This window comes from Anastrepha obliqua, chromosome 1 (genome assembly GCF_027943255.1).
Source record: "Anastrepha obliqua isolate idAnaObli1 chromosome 1, idAnaObli1_1.0, whole genome shotgun sequence".
Taxonomy (NCBI): domain Eukaryota; kingdom Metazoa; phylum Arthropoda; class Insecta; order Diptera; family Tephritidae; genus Anastrepha; species Anastrepha obliqua.
The window spans coordinates 60,093,286-60,107,376 of NC_072892.1; the positions used below are offsets into that span (position 1 = coordinate 60,093,286).

The following is a 14,091-nucleotide window of genomic DNA, read 5'->3' on the forward strand; positions in this document are numbered from 1 at the left end:
AATGAGGAGATTGGAAGTATTAGGTGAGAGGCATAATTTCGTCCGATCAGCCATTAAATTGCACATCGCTTACCTTCCCTCAAAAGACTGTAAGTTTCATAGTTTTCAGCACAATTCATTGATCTATTGCCAGCCACAGAAAAAATAAAAATAAAGTTACTAATGTGAACAGGAGTAAGAGACTCTGCATTCAGCACAGATGGCTTTAGGAGCGTCTGTGTCGGTTTTGTGAATACTTGTACATTCAATAGCCACATATCTATATAAATTTGGTAATCTAAGTAGCAGAAATTTAATAAAAAATACGTAATCCGTTGCTTAAAGTATGGTTTTCAAGAAGAACAGTTCTCGATAAGTTGTTTCATATTTAAGTTATTTATAACGCTTTTAAAACTTCATAATCAGTATCCTTTTTTCAAGCTGAAAATGATCGCCAAACTATTCGGCACCACAGCGGCACCATTCAAAATATTTCTGCGTGTACCGACCTTCTTCTATCGCTCCGCAGGCATTGACTTGTGGAACACCCAGGACACATTTATACAGCGAGGTTTATTCTACTTTAGTGCAGGCAATATTCTGTTTTTCATAGTCCAAGAAATGATTTTCGTTTTGAAATTTGCCAAAGACTTTGTACAGGCAACAATGATCGTTTGCTATGCCGGCTACATTCTAATCGGTTTAATCAAATTATGCTACGTATGGAGCAAGAAGAGTGATGTGAGTCACCTGCTAACACTAATGGACAACATTTTTCCGCACACCGAGGAGCAGCAAAAAACGATGAATATGCGTCGCTACTTGCGTCGCAGCTCCTTAGTAATGAACTCTTTTTCGTTGATTTTCATGGTAGCTCTCTGTACGTATAATCTGTACCCTTGGGTGGAGCGTCAAATTTATGATTGTTGGCTGCATTTGCGTACCGTCGAAAAGGTGTTGCCCTATGAAATTTACGTTCCCTGGGATTTGAGTAATCACTGGAGTTTCTATTTAATTTGGCTACTCCAAAGCGTTGCTGCCTACCATGCAACAGCCGGACATATTGCTAGTGATATGTTGATTTGCGCAGTGGGAACACAAATTATTATGCATTACGATTATGTGGCCAAAAGGATGACCGAGTATCAACCGCAATGGGGCGCATGTCACCGACAAAAGATGAATGAGGCAGTGAGTAGTCGGCGATTGAATATGAAAGACCAATCAAATATGGAGAGGGACGCATATAATGAGGATATGATATTCCTTTGTGACACCATAACCTATCACGCAAATATATTGAGGTTAGTGAGTTAATGCAGATACGCATTTTTTCTTACTTTCTCTTACTAATTTTATAAAATTTCTAGTTTATCGGATATTCTAAATGAGGTCTTGGGTGTGCCAATGCTAGTCAACTTTATAGCCTCGTCCTCCATCATTTGTTTCGTAGGCTTCCAAATGACTATGGACACTGGACTGGATTATAAGATTAAGCTGACGATGTTTTTATTTTCGTCTTTGCTGGATATTTATTTGATTTGCCACTATGGACAGTTGCTTATCGATGCGGTGAGCAGAAAGGGAGAAGGGTTTGGACTTATTTTTAGTGTAAAAAAAATTTTCTTAAAATGGTGAATGACTTTCGGTAGATTTTTAAATTGTTTTATGTATCTACATATATTCAACTCAAATTGGTGTAGGTGAAACATATGAAAAAGTTCTGACCAGTCATGGTTTAGAAATCTCACTGAAAAATCTCATGAAAATCTAAGAGCCAGCCACTTATTGCATTGTCTAGGAATTTAAAATTACCCAGGAAACCATTCCAACTTGTTTTGTCTCAGAGGATCTCAAGCTTAAGCCCGTTGTGTACAACTCACTTGAATTAGCGCAAAAGAATCTTCTGCACCGAATTGACGCCTGCGATTATTTGTTGTTGCAAATATAACAAAATAACAGTAGACCTCGCACATCTCTTAACTACGCACCAAATGGTGGGAGCAGCGAGCGCTTGATTGGAGGCTCTTTCCATTCAACTTATAGACCTTACTCAGTGAGACCAAATTATTATAAGCTTTTCAAGGCTTTGAACAATTTTATTGATGGCACAAAACGGGACTTAAGAGAAATTTGAAAAAGAGAGCTGATCCCGTTGATTATAAATAGGGGCGAGTACTGCCTCAATTGCAGAAAGTGGACAAAAGTTGTCATTTAAAACGGTGCACATCTGATCAAAATAGGATATTCCTGACTCTGTTATTTTAATCACCGAAGTTAAGCAAAAAAGAAGAAACACGCTAAAATTTTTACTAGACCAATTTTTAAATTTTTTTTCGTGTCTTAGAACAGGAGGTATGATTTTCAAAATTAGTAGTATTGAGGATGTCATCTGAATGAAAGAATGTCTGAAAAGTAAGTTAGAACTTGAACCGGATGGTCTCTTGAGCCTCTTACTTATCACTGTACCTCATCTAAACCCAGTGCTTTTAGTAAATCTAAGATAGAGCTGGGTTGGGCGAGCGTATGTCTCTTTCTTCTGGCCGCAACAGGCCGTGTTATCTCATCATTCTTTACGCGGCGGGTCGCGGAAACGACAGCAGTCAGTGAACCATATCTTAATTCTATGCAGATGACTATGCAATCTACAGAGAGCTGTCAGAATGCCCGTGAGCACTCTCAGTTTTTCCGTAGGGATTGCTATAAGTTGCCTGAACCTTTATACCCTCCCAGGAAAGACTTCGCCTGGTATAACACCATAATTTGGTACCAGCTAACGTCTCTTAACCTTAGATCTTTGATTCTAGGCTTCACCTGGATGCTGTTTCGTTCCATACCAAGGAAGAGCTCGGGTCCTATTAATAACGAGGCCGCAACCCCTCTAGCTAATGCATCCACTGCGCCGTTCCTAGTTATATCTCTGTATCCTGGGGCTTATATGGGCTCAATGCTATTATGCATGGCAATTCGCTCATTCAGGGTGTTTCTGTTTGAGCTCTGCACATAGACAGATGGAATTTTGAGAGCTCCATGTGAACAAATGGTCCGCACAAATTATAATAAAAGACAAAAACAAGGTTAATAAAATGCCAAATCACAAACTATCTGCCTCGCAAAAAGCGACCTTATTGTGAATTCTAGGTGAAAAAATGCTGTAAAACGGCGTCCAAGTTGCTTTTATTTTATCGCATTTTAATTTATGGGAATTTTCGATATTACATTTAAAAATATTGAAATTAATGTCTGCAATTATTTGTTATAGAGTGTCAATATAGCTCAAGCCACCTTCAATCACGATTGGACCAATGCACACATCAATTATCAGCGGATATTGGTACTAATGGTAGCGCGCGCTCAAAAGCCCGCAATGTTGAAGGCAACGAATCTTGTGAGCGTCTCCCGTGGCACGATGACTGTTGTGAGTATGATGAGAATTTGAAGTGAGATGAGGGGAAAATAAATTTTATTATTATTTTTATTTATTTAGTTTAGTGTTTACTTTCACTTTATTTTACTTTACTTTATTTTAATTTCTTGTTAATTTTTTAGTTCGTTTTCACAAATTTCTAGACCTTGGTTTTTTCCCCATTTTTAGACCTTGTTTTTATTCATATTTCTGCTAGAAAAAGGTACAGCTTATATTTTCTATATTTCCTAAGAAGTTGTGGCGTATTTAGGGCACTTACAGTTGCCTTAGCCAAAGTTGAAGTTTTGAAGTTGGCTCCAGACGGCTCAGGTTTTTAAAGAAGTATTTCTTCGAGATCTGAATTGTATTGTGGTTGATGTATATTGGGACTAAAAAAAATTAAAATACACTTTATCTCTTTACTGTATCTACAGCTCATTGACTTTTACATATTTCGTGGTAAATCGGCATAGGAAATCAAATGATCGGGCAACGGATTCTGAAGGAGGAGACAGACAAATATGCAAACGTGCACTAGCGATTTGCAATTTTTCGTCAGAATTTTATATGATCGGCGGGTGATCTAAGTTTGCTCCACTTTGCAGATTCTCTCGGCAACTTGGCATAGGAAACTATGGTGGCGCAAAATTAATCCAAATTTTGTTTTTGCTTAACGTTTTTACAAAATACAAAAACAAATGATTTTGAGAGATGAAAATCTTTATTTTGACCTTTAAGCACTTTGAGCAAGTTTAAGAAAGCGCGCCAGTTGTTTCTTTCTCGTGCTAACCGGAGCCAGTTCGACACACCAAATGAAAGTCCTTCGGCACCTCATCATTCCAGCTCCTCTGTTACCATCACTTCGTCTTCCTCTGCTATCACCACCTGGTACCTCATCGAATACTTTTAGAGTCGGAGCATTTGTGTCCATTCAGACGACATTACCCAGCCAACGAACCCGCTGGATCTTTATTCGTTGCGTTATGTCTATGTCGTCGTAAAGTTCATGTAGCTCATTGTTCCATCGCCTACAATACTCGCCATCATCATAGTGCAAAGGTCGAAAAGTCTTCCGCAAAATCTTTCTCTCAAACACACCAAGTGACGCCTTAACAGACAATGTCATCGTCCAAGCTGCTACCCACAAGCTTGCGCCACATATATGATCCTTACATTAGATTCAATATTTTATTGAAAAAATCGAAAATAGAATAATATTTAAATTATTTGGAAGTTTTCCATTAGAAAAACAATAACTTAATTTCACAACTCAAACATAAAGTATATATCATGAATTACCATTATTTCTTTAAGACAGCTTTGCATGGAGTCTTTGTTGACAGCATTTGGAATATTTTCTACATCTCTTCAATGGCTGATTGCCGTTTACTCGATTCTCTTTCAATTCTCTGAGGGAGCTGAGGTAATACTTTTTTTACATTGAAAAGTAACCATTTCCTTAGAATCAGCGCAATAAGCCTTGGGTCGTTGACGTGCATGAAGATGAACGTTGCTGGTAACCGTAATTTTTCGACAGTTTTGGGATTATGTACCTCCAATATTTCTAGATAATTTATTTTAGTCATAGATATTTCATATTTCTAGATAATTTATTTAGTCAATAAAATAAAACGAACCCACTTCGTTCGCCGTCTTTGCTCCCACAATCTTTACATGCCCGTCGTTAAATTTCAAATTACCAACCATATTAGATGGATTGAGCGCTGTAGCTTCCCTTCTCCAGAACTTCGGCCATTCGACCCGAAAAAGTTGAACTTCGACTCGTCGGTGAAAATAGCATTGCTCCAAAATTCATTCGGATTGCTTACGAATGCTTTAGCATAGGTCAACCTTTTACTCACATTAAACCTTGAAGGAAGGGGAATTTTCTAGGAATGTACGCTCTGTATGTGATGTGTACGGTCTGCGATGTGCCAATCATTAATTATACTCAGTTTCATGGCAAATTTCGCTGAAGAAAATCGCATTGCAGTGACTGCATTACAAAAGTGTGGCAAAAGTGGAAGTGAGATTTACGAATTGCTGAAAAAATATTGAATTAATATTTCGAGAATGTTGGTTTGCCGCACGATCAATCCTTTTCCTCAAACGTCTTAAGTGACAGACAGAAAAAGACGTGGTCATCCTCGCGTGGTTCAAACCAGGGCAGCCATAAACGCCGTTCGAGAAAGAATACGCAGAAATCCCTTTAGAAAGCAGAAAATCATGTTCAGCGAAATGAATGTATCGACCAGATCCATGTCAAGACTAATTAGAGATGGTTTCCTCATGAAAGCCTTCCGTCGCTCAACTGGTCATATTTTGACAACGCGATTGAAGAAAATTAAACTCGACAGATGCAAGCAGCTTCGTCGGTGGCAATCGGTTAACGGCCATGAAAATATTCTTTTCACAGATGAGAAAATTTTCACTGTTGAGGCAGTTTTTAATAAGCAAAATGATAAAATCTATGCTAAAACTTCTAAAGATGCAAATGCTGTTGTTCCAAGGGTTCAGGGTGGCCACCATACAGTCTTCGTAATGGTTTGGTGGAAGTGGTGTCTTATAAAGGCGTAACATCTCCTCATTTCCACGAAAAAGGGGTTAATGCCGTGGCAAAAGTGTACCAGGAGGATGTCTTAGAAGACGTGGGGAAGCAGTTGAGCAGTACTCTCTTTCGTGAAGAGCGTTGGATCTTCCAGTAAGATTCCAGCCCTTAAGGCAAAAACCACTCAGCAGTGGCTAAAACACAATAATTCTGGGTTCATAGCCACAGAAGATTGGCGGCCTGGAATCCCAGATCTGAGCTCATTGGACTGCAGTTTGTGGTTCGAATTAGAAAAAATGGCCTGTCGAAGATCTCACAGAAATTTTGAGAGTCTAAAGCAATCTTTGGTTCGAGCACCGACGTCAATATCCAAGGAAACCGTGCGTGCTGCAAAAGATGAATGGCTTAAACGTTTGAAGGCTTGTATAAAAGCAAATGGTTACCATTTCGAATGAAAATTTAAAGTGTTTTTTTTTTAATATTTACATGATTAAATAAAACTAGCTTAATTCAAAAAAGTATTATAATTTCATATCTATAACGGACCTAGCTTGTAACAGAACTTATGGCAGGGCTAAGTTTATAAATTTTTAATATATTGGTATCCCATATGCACCTGCATAATTTATCCAATTTCAAAACTTTTAGTAACAAAATTTTCACTATTTAATTTCGAAGCATAAACTTATTCCAATTTTTGGCACAATTTTTATGGTTGCCTATTCAATATGGGATACTACCTGTGTTCTGTTTCCTTTGTTTTTATATATTTTGTTTTCGTTTGTTTCACCTTCAGCGTCACTCCAATTCTTTCTCTTTTGCAGATAATACAAATTTCATACAAATTCTTCACTCTCATCCGCACGATGTACAGCAATTAAGGTGCCAGCCGGCATTCCCGCGTCAGCTGAGTTCTCTACAATACTGTAGTTGTTGTTTTTTTTATCTTCGTATTTGTTGTTGTTGTTATGTAAATGGTGTCTACACAGATGTCCGCTTGATAAATTAGGAATGCAATGTGCATTCAATCCACATGGAATTTCCCCGGCACATGCAAATTTAATGCAATTTTAATTAAAATCAACCGTGACTGAGGTGTATGCAAAATGTGTATTTAAATTATGAATTGTAATTGAAAGCAAAAAAGTTTGAATAAAAAGCTCGATAACCAAACAGAAAAAAATTAGAGAAGAGAAATAACAAAAGTTTAGAATTGGTGCAAAATGCAGATTTGTTCGCATGTGGAAGTCATTCAACCGACAACAGAAGTAAAACAAGATTGCAAAGCTATGCAGGCATGAAAAAAAAATTAAAAATAAAATAAAGGAAAATAAATAAAAATGTGCTAATTGAAGTACTACATAAAATATTACAAACGAATGCTTGTTTTCCATTCGCTTTCACAATCAAATTCACATAGCTTCGCCTTTCACTCGTTGCATTCGCTGGAATTTTCATTTTTCGTATTTCGATTTCGTAACAACCATTTCCATTCAAGCCGACAAATAGCCATTTTGAATTTTTACCGCTAGGTAACTGTTACACCCTTACAAAAACTATGCACACACATACATACATGCATACACCTATGGCTTGTAACCTAATTCCCCAGTGGAATTAGTTTCAATTTTTAATTTCACTTTACATGCGAAATTCGTGCACACACACACACACACGCATATACATATGTACCTCTGCAGACATGCACATACACGCCTTTCAATTCGTTTTGTCTACATCGTTCGCTGGTGTTGGCAAAGCTAAAAAATCCACTTATCAAAAATCGGCCAAATATTGAAAAAGCTGTACGAACTACATTGTTCAATTGCAGATACAGTGGTGGCCCAAAAAATTCGGACAACAAAAAAATTGCAATTATTTCTTATATTTTTCTATTTCGAAATGTTTTTATTGTTTAATGACAATGTGAAGTAGTAGCTTATTAGTAATGACAGTTTTTAGCGAAAATATCAGGTCAGTCCATAAGTTCGAGCGGTTTTTAAAGGTGGTTTTAAAATTAATAAAAAGATGTTTAAAGTATTTAATAATCAATAATACATGACATGAAACACAAAAAAAAAAAATCAATAGCCCAATTGGCGGAGTGTCAGATGATCAAGCGGTTCACTTCATGAGTCAAGCATGTAGACTGAGTAGCTACCAGTTTTTATGAAGGCCGCGAGATCAGCTGGTTTGTGTTACGTCGAATGGAAGCTGCGATGGTTGCGGTATGTTGCCTCATTAGAATAGCAATTAAATCATCAAAAAGCACAACCAGCGAAGCCGAGGCGGTCATTTGGAGATGTGTAATTGTTTGTATGTATAACTAAAGCCAGAATTATTTTGATATCTCACATTGTTGTTGTTTTATAATATATAATAATTTCTGTTCCTATCGTTCCTATTAAACTATATTTTATACCATTCCAAAATGAAGTTAAAGAAAGAGATCATTCGATATATTCTACATGACCCCTATGAACAAGGTGAAAAGTCGGAGCAGGCGTCTAAAATTGTATGCTGTTTACTGACCCAATAAAATACTGATTGCAATAGGGAAGCAGTGATTAGACTGATTAAGGTTTGGTGAAAATATTGATAAAATCATAAAAATCGTAGATAGGTAAGGTTAAGTTGAACTGGTTGTCTTGCCGTCCCGCCTAGACTGGTTTGGCCCAGAACGATACCAGATGGCGTTCATTAGTTATGCCATTTGAAATAGTCCACCCGCCAGACGCTTGTTGCTAAGGAGGCATTTGCAACCCATTGCTGAGATATCTTCCAATCCATCAAACTGTGGTGCTCCCAGATATTTTAAGCGTGTTTTGAATAACGCAGGACATTTGCAAAGGAGTTGCTCTATAGTTTCCCTTGAGCCGTGCTCCGTACTCCCTACTTGCTGTCCGAGATTCCTATCTTAAAAGCATACGCTGCCACTGGACTACGTTCCGTCAGCACGCCTATCATAGTTCTACAATTTTCTCATGTTAGTGATGGTAGAAAACGAGTACGATTGTTTTACGACAATCTTTACTTTAGTGCAAGTGGACAGACTCTTCCATCTTGTCCTGAATTTTCTGATCATGTTTTCGTTCAGTTCACGGTATAATATTCGTATTGACTTTGGTATTTCGTTGAGAAAATCGGGGTCACTCCGTTCTTCGCTACATCGCCTACTATCTCGTTTCTTTCAATGCCCTTCAATGGTCTGAAACTCAATAGAAATGCCATGTAATGACAATAATAAAATTATGAATAAGTCGGAAAGTTAGAAAACTGTTTGAAACTATAATAGCTTCGTCGTCAAAAGTAAAGTTAAATATTCTGCAAGTTCATATGTTGCAGTAGCTACCCTGCCACGAGTGAATCTCAAACATTTATTACCCAACAACCGATCCTTTAAAAATTTTTAAAACATATTCGAAGACAGACTTATTAAATACTACTTTTTTTTACCTATATTCCGGATCGAACATTATTCTTTCCGTTTGAAGAAAGCTTTGGCCCTGGTTCTTCCGGTAATTTTCTTAAACTTAAGCGCACCTCAGAAGACGCGTGAACTGTTTACTATATTATTTTTTACTAATTTTTTTTTTTCAGAAGAAATATAATCAATACACTGATTCTTCGAACCGCTAAATCATATAATCCTTTAAATGCCTGTGCCAGAGTTTTATCTCCGCTACTGTGTATATCCTATATAAGTGTATATGTGTGTGTGTGTGCGCGTTGTTGATTCTAGTTTGCGATTTCTATTGGACAACTAGAATACAACTCATATGTTCATATAACTTTCATTGTTTCGGTATTTCCAGAGTGTGTGTGTGTGTGTACGCATATTATGAGACTTTGGAAATATCAAATAAAGCCTTGATCCGCGAGTGGCAGCCATGGGAAAGCAATAAAAGAGGAATGCAGTTAAATATGATGCACAAATTGTGAATTAAAAAATATTGGCAGTATAAAAATTTCGTTAAAAAATATACCTACCATAGTTTTTTGGACCGTATCGTTACTGGTGATGAAAAATGGGTCCTTTATAATAATCCTGTTCGCAAACGCCAATGGTTACATAAAGATGAAACACCAGAACCGACTCCTAGAGATGGCCTTCACCCCAAGAAGATTCTCCTGTCTATTTGGTGGGATATGGCCGTTCTTGTTTATTATGAACTTCAGAAACCAAACCAGACGATAACTGCTGATTATTATTCCCATCAGCTATCAAACCTGAATGAGGCACTTAAAAAAATCGACCGTCTTTAGTGAATAGACGCAAAGTTTTGTTTCACCAAGACAACGCAAGACTTCAAACCGCAAGGCAAGCATTAGGCAAGCTGAACGAGCTCGGATGGGAGCTAATGCCACATCCACCATACTCTCCGGATATTGCACCTTGTGATTATCACATTTTTCGTGGACTTCAATCCCATATGAGCAACAAGAACTACTCCTAAAAAGAAGCTATAAAAAAGGATATCGAAGCGTATTTTGGCTCCAAGGACAAACATTTTTTGAGCAGGGAATTAAAAATTTGCCTAAACGTTGGGAAGAAATTGTAAATAATGAAGGAAAATATATTATTGATTAATAAATACTTTAAATATATTTTTTATTAATTTTAAAACCACCTTTAAAAACGCACGAACTTATGATATTTGAGCGTAACATCATTTGGGTATCTGGTCATAGGGACATTGCTGAAAACTGACAGAGGAATCGTGAGGTGGTTTCCCCAGGAAACTAGTGGGTTGAGATCACTTTGACACCATGGGGTTGTGAGATTATATTGCAAGGTCGTGAGATCTTGCTGGCTCGGGGTGTATTGAAGGCGTTTGAAGGAGCTCTTAAGGTTAACAAAGCTTCAGCTATCGAATTTTGTAGATGCAAGCTGTAGGACTTGGCATTACTTGAATCTTTTTACAGCAGCTGTCTGGAGGAACAGAGATAATCATCTTAGTACCTCTTTTTTCAGCTATTCTGTTCGTGTGGGGCTAAAATTGAGGCATCTTGCCGCCATTTTCTTTGAGCACATATTAATCACCTGAAAAATTCCATCAGAAGTTGAGAGTGAAGCGTTTAATACAAACATAATTAGTCATCGTTCAGCTTTCTTCCCTTGTTTTCACAACCTTAAAATCTCGAATCAGTCCTCAATTCCTTTCTCTTATTTTTTTTTTTTTTTCGTTTTTCCACTGCAATAGTATTATGATAGAAGAATTTAATTTCTCGTCCAAGTGGACGACTAGTTAATCTACCCTAATCTAATATCTGAGCATACTTTGTATGTATGAGCTTATGTTTGTATCTACATATAAACAGCTCAGCGGCTTTTCAATTAGCTATCATTAAATTGAATGCAAATATTGAACTAAAATGTAAAGCTGATAGCTTCATATGCTGACACATGTGCACATACACATGCGCACATATGGCTATACTTTCCCTTTATTCTACTTACACAAAATCCTACAGATGCATGCAGGCTAAGGCTTACGAGTACAACCAGGCAACAAAAAAAATGTGCATACAAAGGGCAATACATCAATGCTTTAATGGCTTCAAACGCTGAAGTGCAGCAAACATTATTCACATATGTATGTATATATATAATATATATATAGAATTGTTATATATACGCACATGTATCTCTGGATCGGGTGCAATATGAAAGTTATAGCCGTCCGCTCTCAATTTTCACTTGTGCTGGCTGTTACGGCAGCTGTAAGTCTTATTCTTTCCACTCTTTCACTTCATTTCATTTCATTTTGGTTTTTTCCCCCCATTTTGTCCACTCATTCATTTTTTTTGTGATATATTGATTTTCATTTTTTCACATTCAGTTGTTGGCCATGTTTCATGATGCAGTTGGCATCATTTTTCTTTGTGCTGCCACACCGTCACTTACATCAGCACCTATAGAGAAATGGTTGCGTGCGGCAGAAGTCAATTGCAACATCCATTAAAACATAAAATGAAAACAGAAATACAAATAACATTTTGCATGTGCCGATACACCAGGGATTGTATTGAAAAGCGAACTCCTCTTTGATGCATTTGTATGACCTTCAAGTTCGTTTTTGCAGTGGGTACAAAAAGTACCCATGTTCGAGACTTGTTGAGATTGTCACAGGTACATATGAATATAATTGAAGAAAAAGGCTTTGCATTTTATTAAAAACTGAAGGACTAGTTGCTGTCAGAGGTATTGCAAACTTTTTATTATTGAAGCTACTGACATATTTCAAAATGCATAGCTAAAAAATCGCTGCTTGCTTATGAAATCGCTCTTGACGTTCTCTCTTCGTGATTGTCGCAATAACCATTGAGCGACGCCAAACGTTTCTTTCTCGTGCTAAGCGGCGCCAGTTGGACACACCAAGTGAAAGTTCTTCGGCACCTGATCGTTCCAACGCAGAGGAGGCCCTCCTCCGCTTTCACCAGCTGGTACCGCATCGAATACTTGCATAGCCGCATCATTTGTATCCATTCGAACTACATGACCTTGCCAGCGAAGCCGCGGGATCTGTATTCATTGCACTTTACCCATGTCGTCGTAAAGTTCGTGCAGTTCATTGTTCCATCGACTGCGACACTCTCCGTCCTCAACGTGCAACGGTCCAAAAATCTTCCATAGAATTATTCTCTCAAATATTCTAAGGAACGCCACATCGGATATTACTATCGTTTAAACTGCGGAGCTATACGATAGGACGGGAGAATGAGAGGCATATGAAGTGTTATTTTATTCGTCTAGAGAAGACTAAACTACTTGCCTACTTCCTCCAAAGTAGCACTCGTGCGTGAGAGAGATTCTCTATCTCGTTCTTAAACTATTGCATGGTGAAAATATTTCTAGAGGTGTGCTATTTAGCAGACCGTTAATCGGCTCTCAGCGAATACGAAAAAAATCAACCAATGACATTTCCTTGCCGTCTGAATAACGACTGATTGGACGAGTGGGTGAATACATGAGACTCGATCGTGCAGAATTCGGTTGCCGAACTGACGTTGCAGCGAAAGTTCTCCTCACAATTTTTTTGTTCACCATAGTTAAAGAGAAAACGGGGTAAATTTATTATCCTATCCCACTCTAGTGGGTGGCGCATTTTCGCACATTGTACCCTAATGTCGCACAGTTGTACTGTATTATTTTTCACCACGCTAATCCTATTGGTACCCATATCTATACCGTCATGTTGAAGAGTGCTCTTCAATTTTAGTGGAGGTCCCCGAAGACAAAAGCCTCGGACAGGTTAAGATGAATGCGTAAGAAGACTTCGTTTTTCTAACATATTTTTATAGAGAATGTTTTAATACGGAGCCGCAAAATAAATAAACAGGTGGCGCAGGCTTGTTGTTGTGATTGCTGTTGAAGAGGTTGAGTATTTCTACTTACATAATTTTAATTGCTGTTGGTGTTTTTGTTTTCTAGCAGCAAACTTTTTATCTCCATGTCTGAGATTTCATTAATTTGCTGCATGTAAGGCTTAGCGAATTCTTGCTCAACTAGACTTGGGCATTCGCGTAAATAGTGGAGAAGACTATCTATCACCACCTTCAACTGGAAGCTTCTGCAGATGGGATTGATGATTGATTACAGTGACCTGTAAGGATTGCACTAAAACGTGAGATGTTTAGGCGATAGCTTTTTAAAAGGTGATTCGTTGTGGATGTCATATGCTGGCCATGGTTTTCTTGTTGTGATGCATTTAGTTAATTGCTTCCATCTTCTTTCGGCTTTCCGGGTTGTGTGAAGTAATTTATGTTTTTATTCTGTTGAACGGGGTAGCAACTGGCACCGCCTCTGTTATTTCTAGTGCCTAACCTTTTCTTGACAGCTCATCTGCTATCTCATTACCTTCTACATTCCGATGACCGGGAACCCATATCAGCGTAATTTGTAGTTAATGACCAAGCAATTCTAGTTTCTCTCTACGGTGTGAGCCTAGTTTGGATGAAATGGGATTGGAGTCTTAAGCCTTGATAGCTGCTTGACTGTCCGAAAAAATAGCTAATCTTGCACCAATTCCTTTGCAGTGATTTAGTGATTTGCATGCTTTCTGATTGCTTATAGTTTTGCCCGTCCAAGTCGAATTATTAGGATAAGTTGAGCGGCTCCGAAAAGAGGTCAGCTCCCACTCCACAGATCATCTTA

The 14,091-nt window shown here is 37.9% G+C and overlaps 1 protein-coding gene across 1 annotated transcript; it reads left to right on the forward strand.

Moving 5' to 3' along the window:
* Positions 1-426: 426 nt before the first annotated feature.
* LOC129253132 (odorant receptor 85c-like) lies at positions 427-6,814 on the forward strand. Its single transcript, XM_054891399.1, has 4 exons — positions 427-1,283; positions 1,350-1,551; positions 3,242-3,397; positions 6,758-6,814. Exons 1-4 carry the CDS (start codon positions 427-429, stop codon positions 6,812-6,814), a joined length of 1,272 nt encoding a protein of 423 aa, XP_054747374.1.
* The last annotated feature ends 7,277 nt before the right edge of the window (positions 6,815-14,091 follow it).

Coding starts and splice junctions, on each gene's coding strand:
- LOC129253132 (XM_054891399.1), top strand. CDS start 427: ATGATCGCCAAACTATTCGGCACCACAGCGGCACCATTCAAAATATTT. Junction 1,284..1,349: donor TATCACGCAAATATATTGAG/GTTAGTGAGTTA, acceptor TAAAATTTCTAG/TTTATCGGATATTCTAAATG. Junction 3,398..6,757: donor CCCGTGGCACGATGACTGTT/GTGAGTATGATG, acceptor TCTCTTTTGCAG/ATAATACAAATTTCATACAA.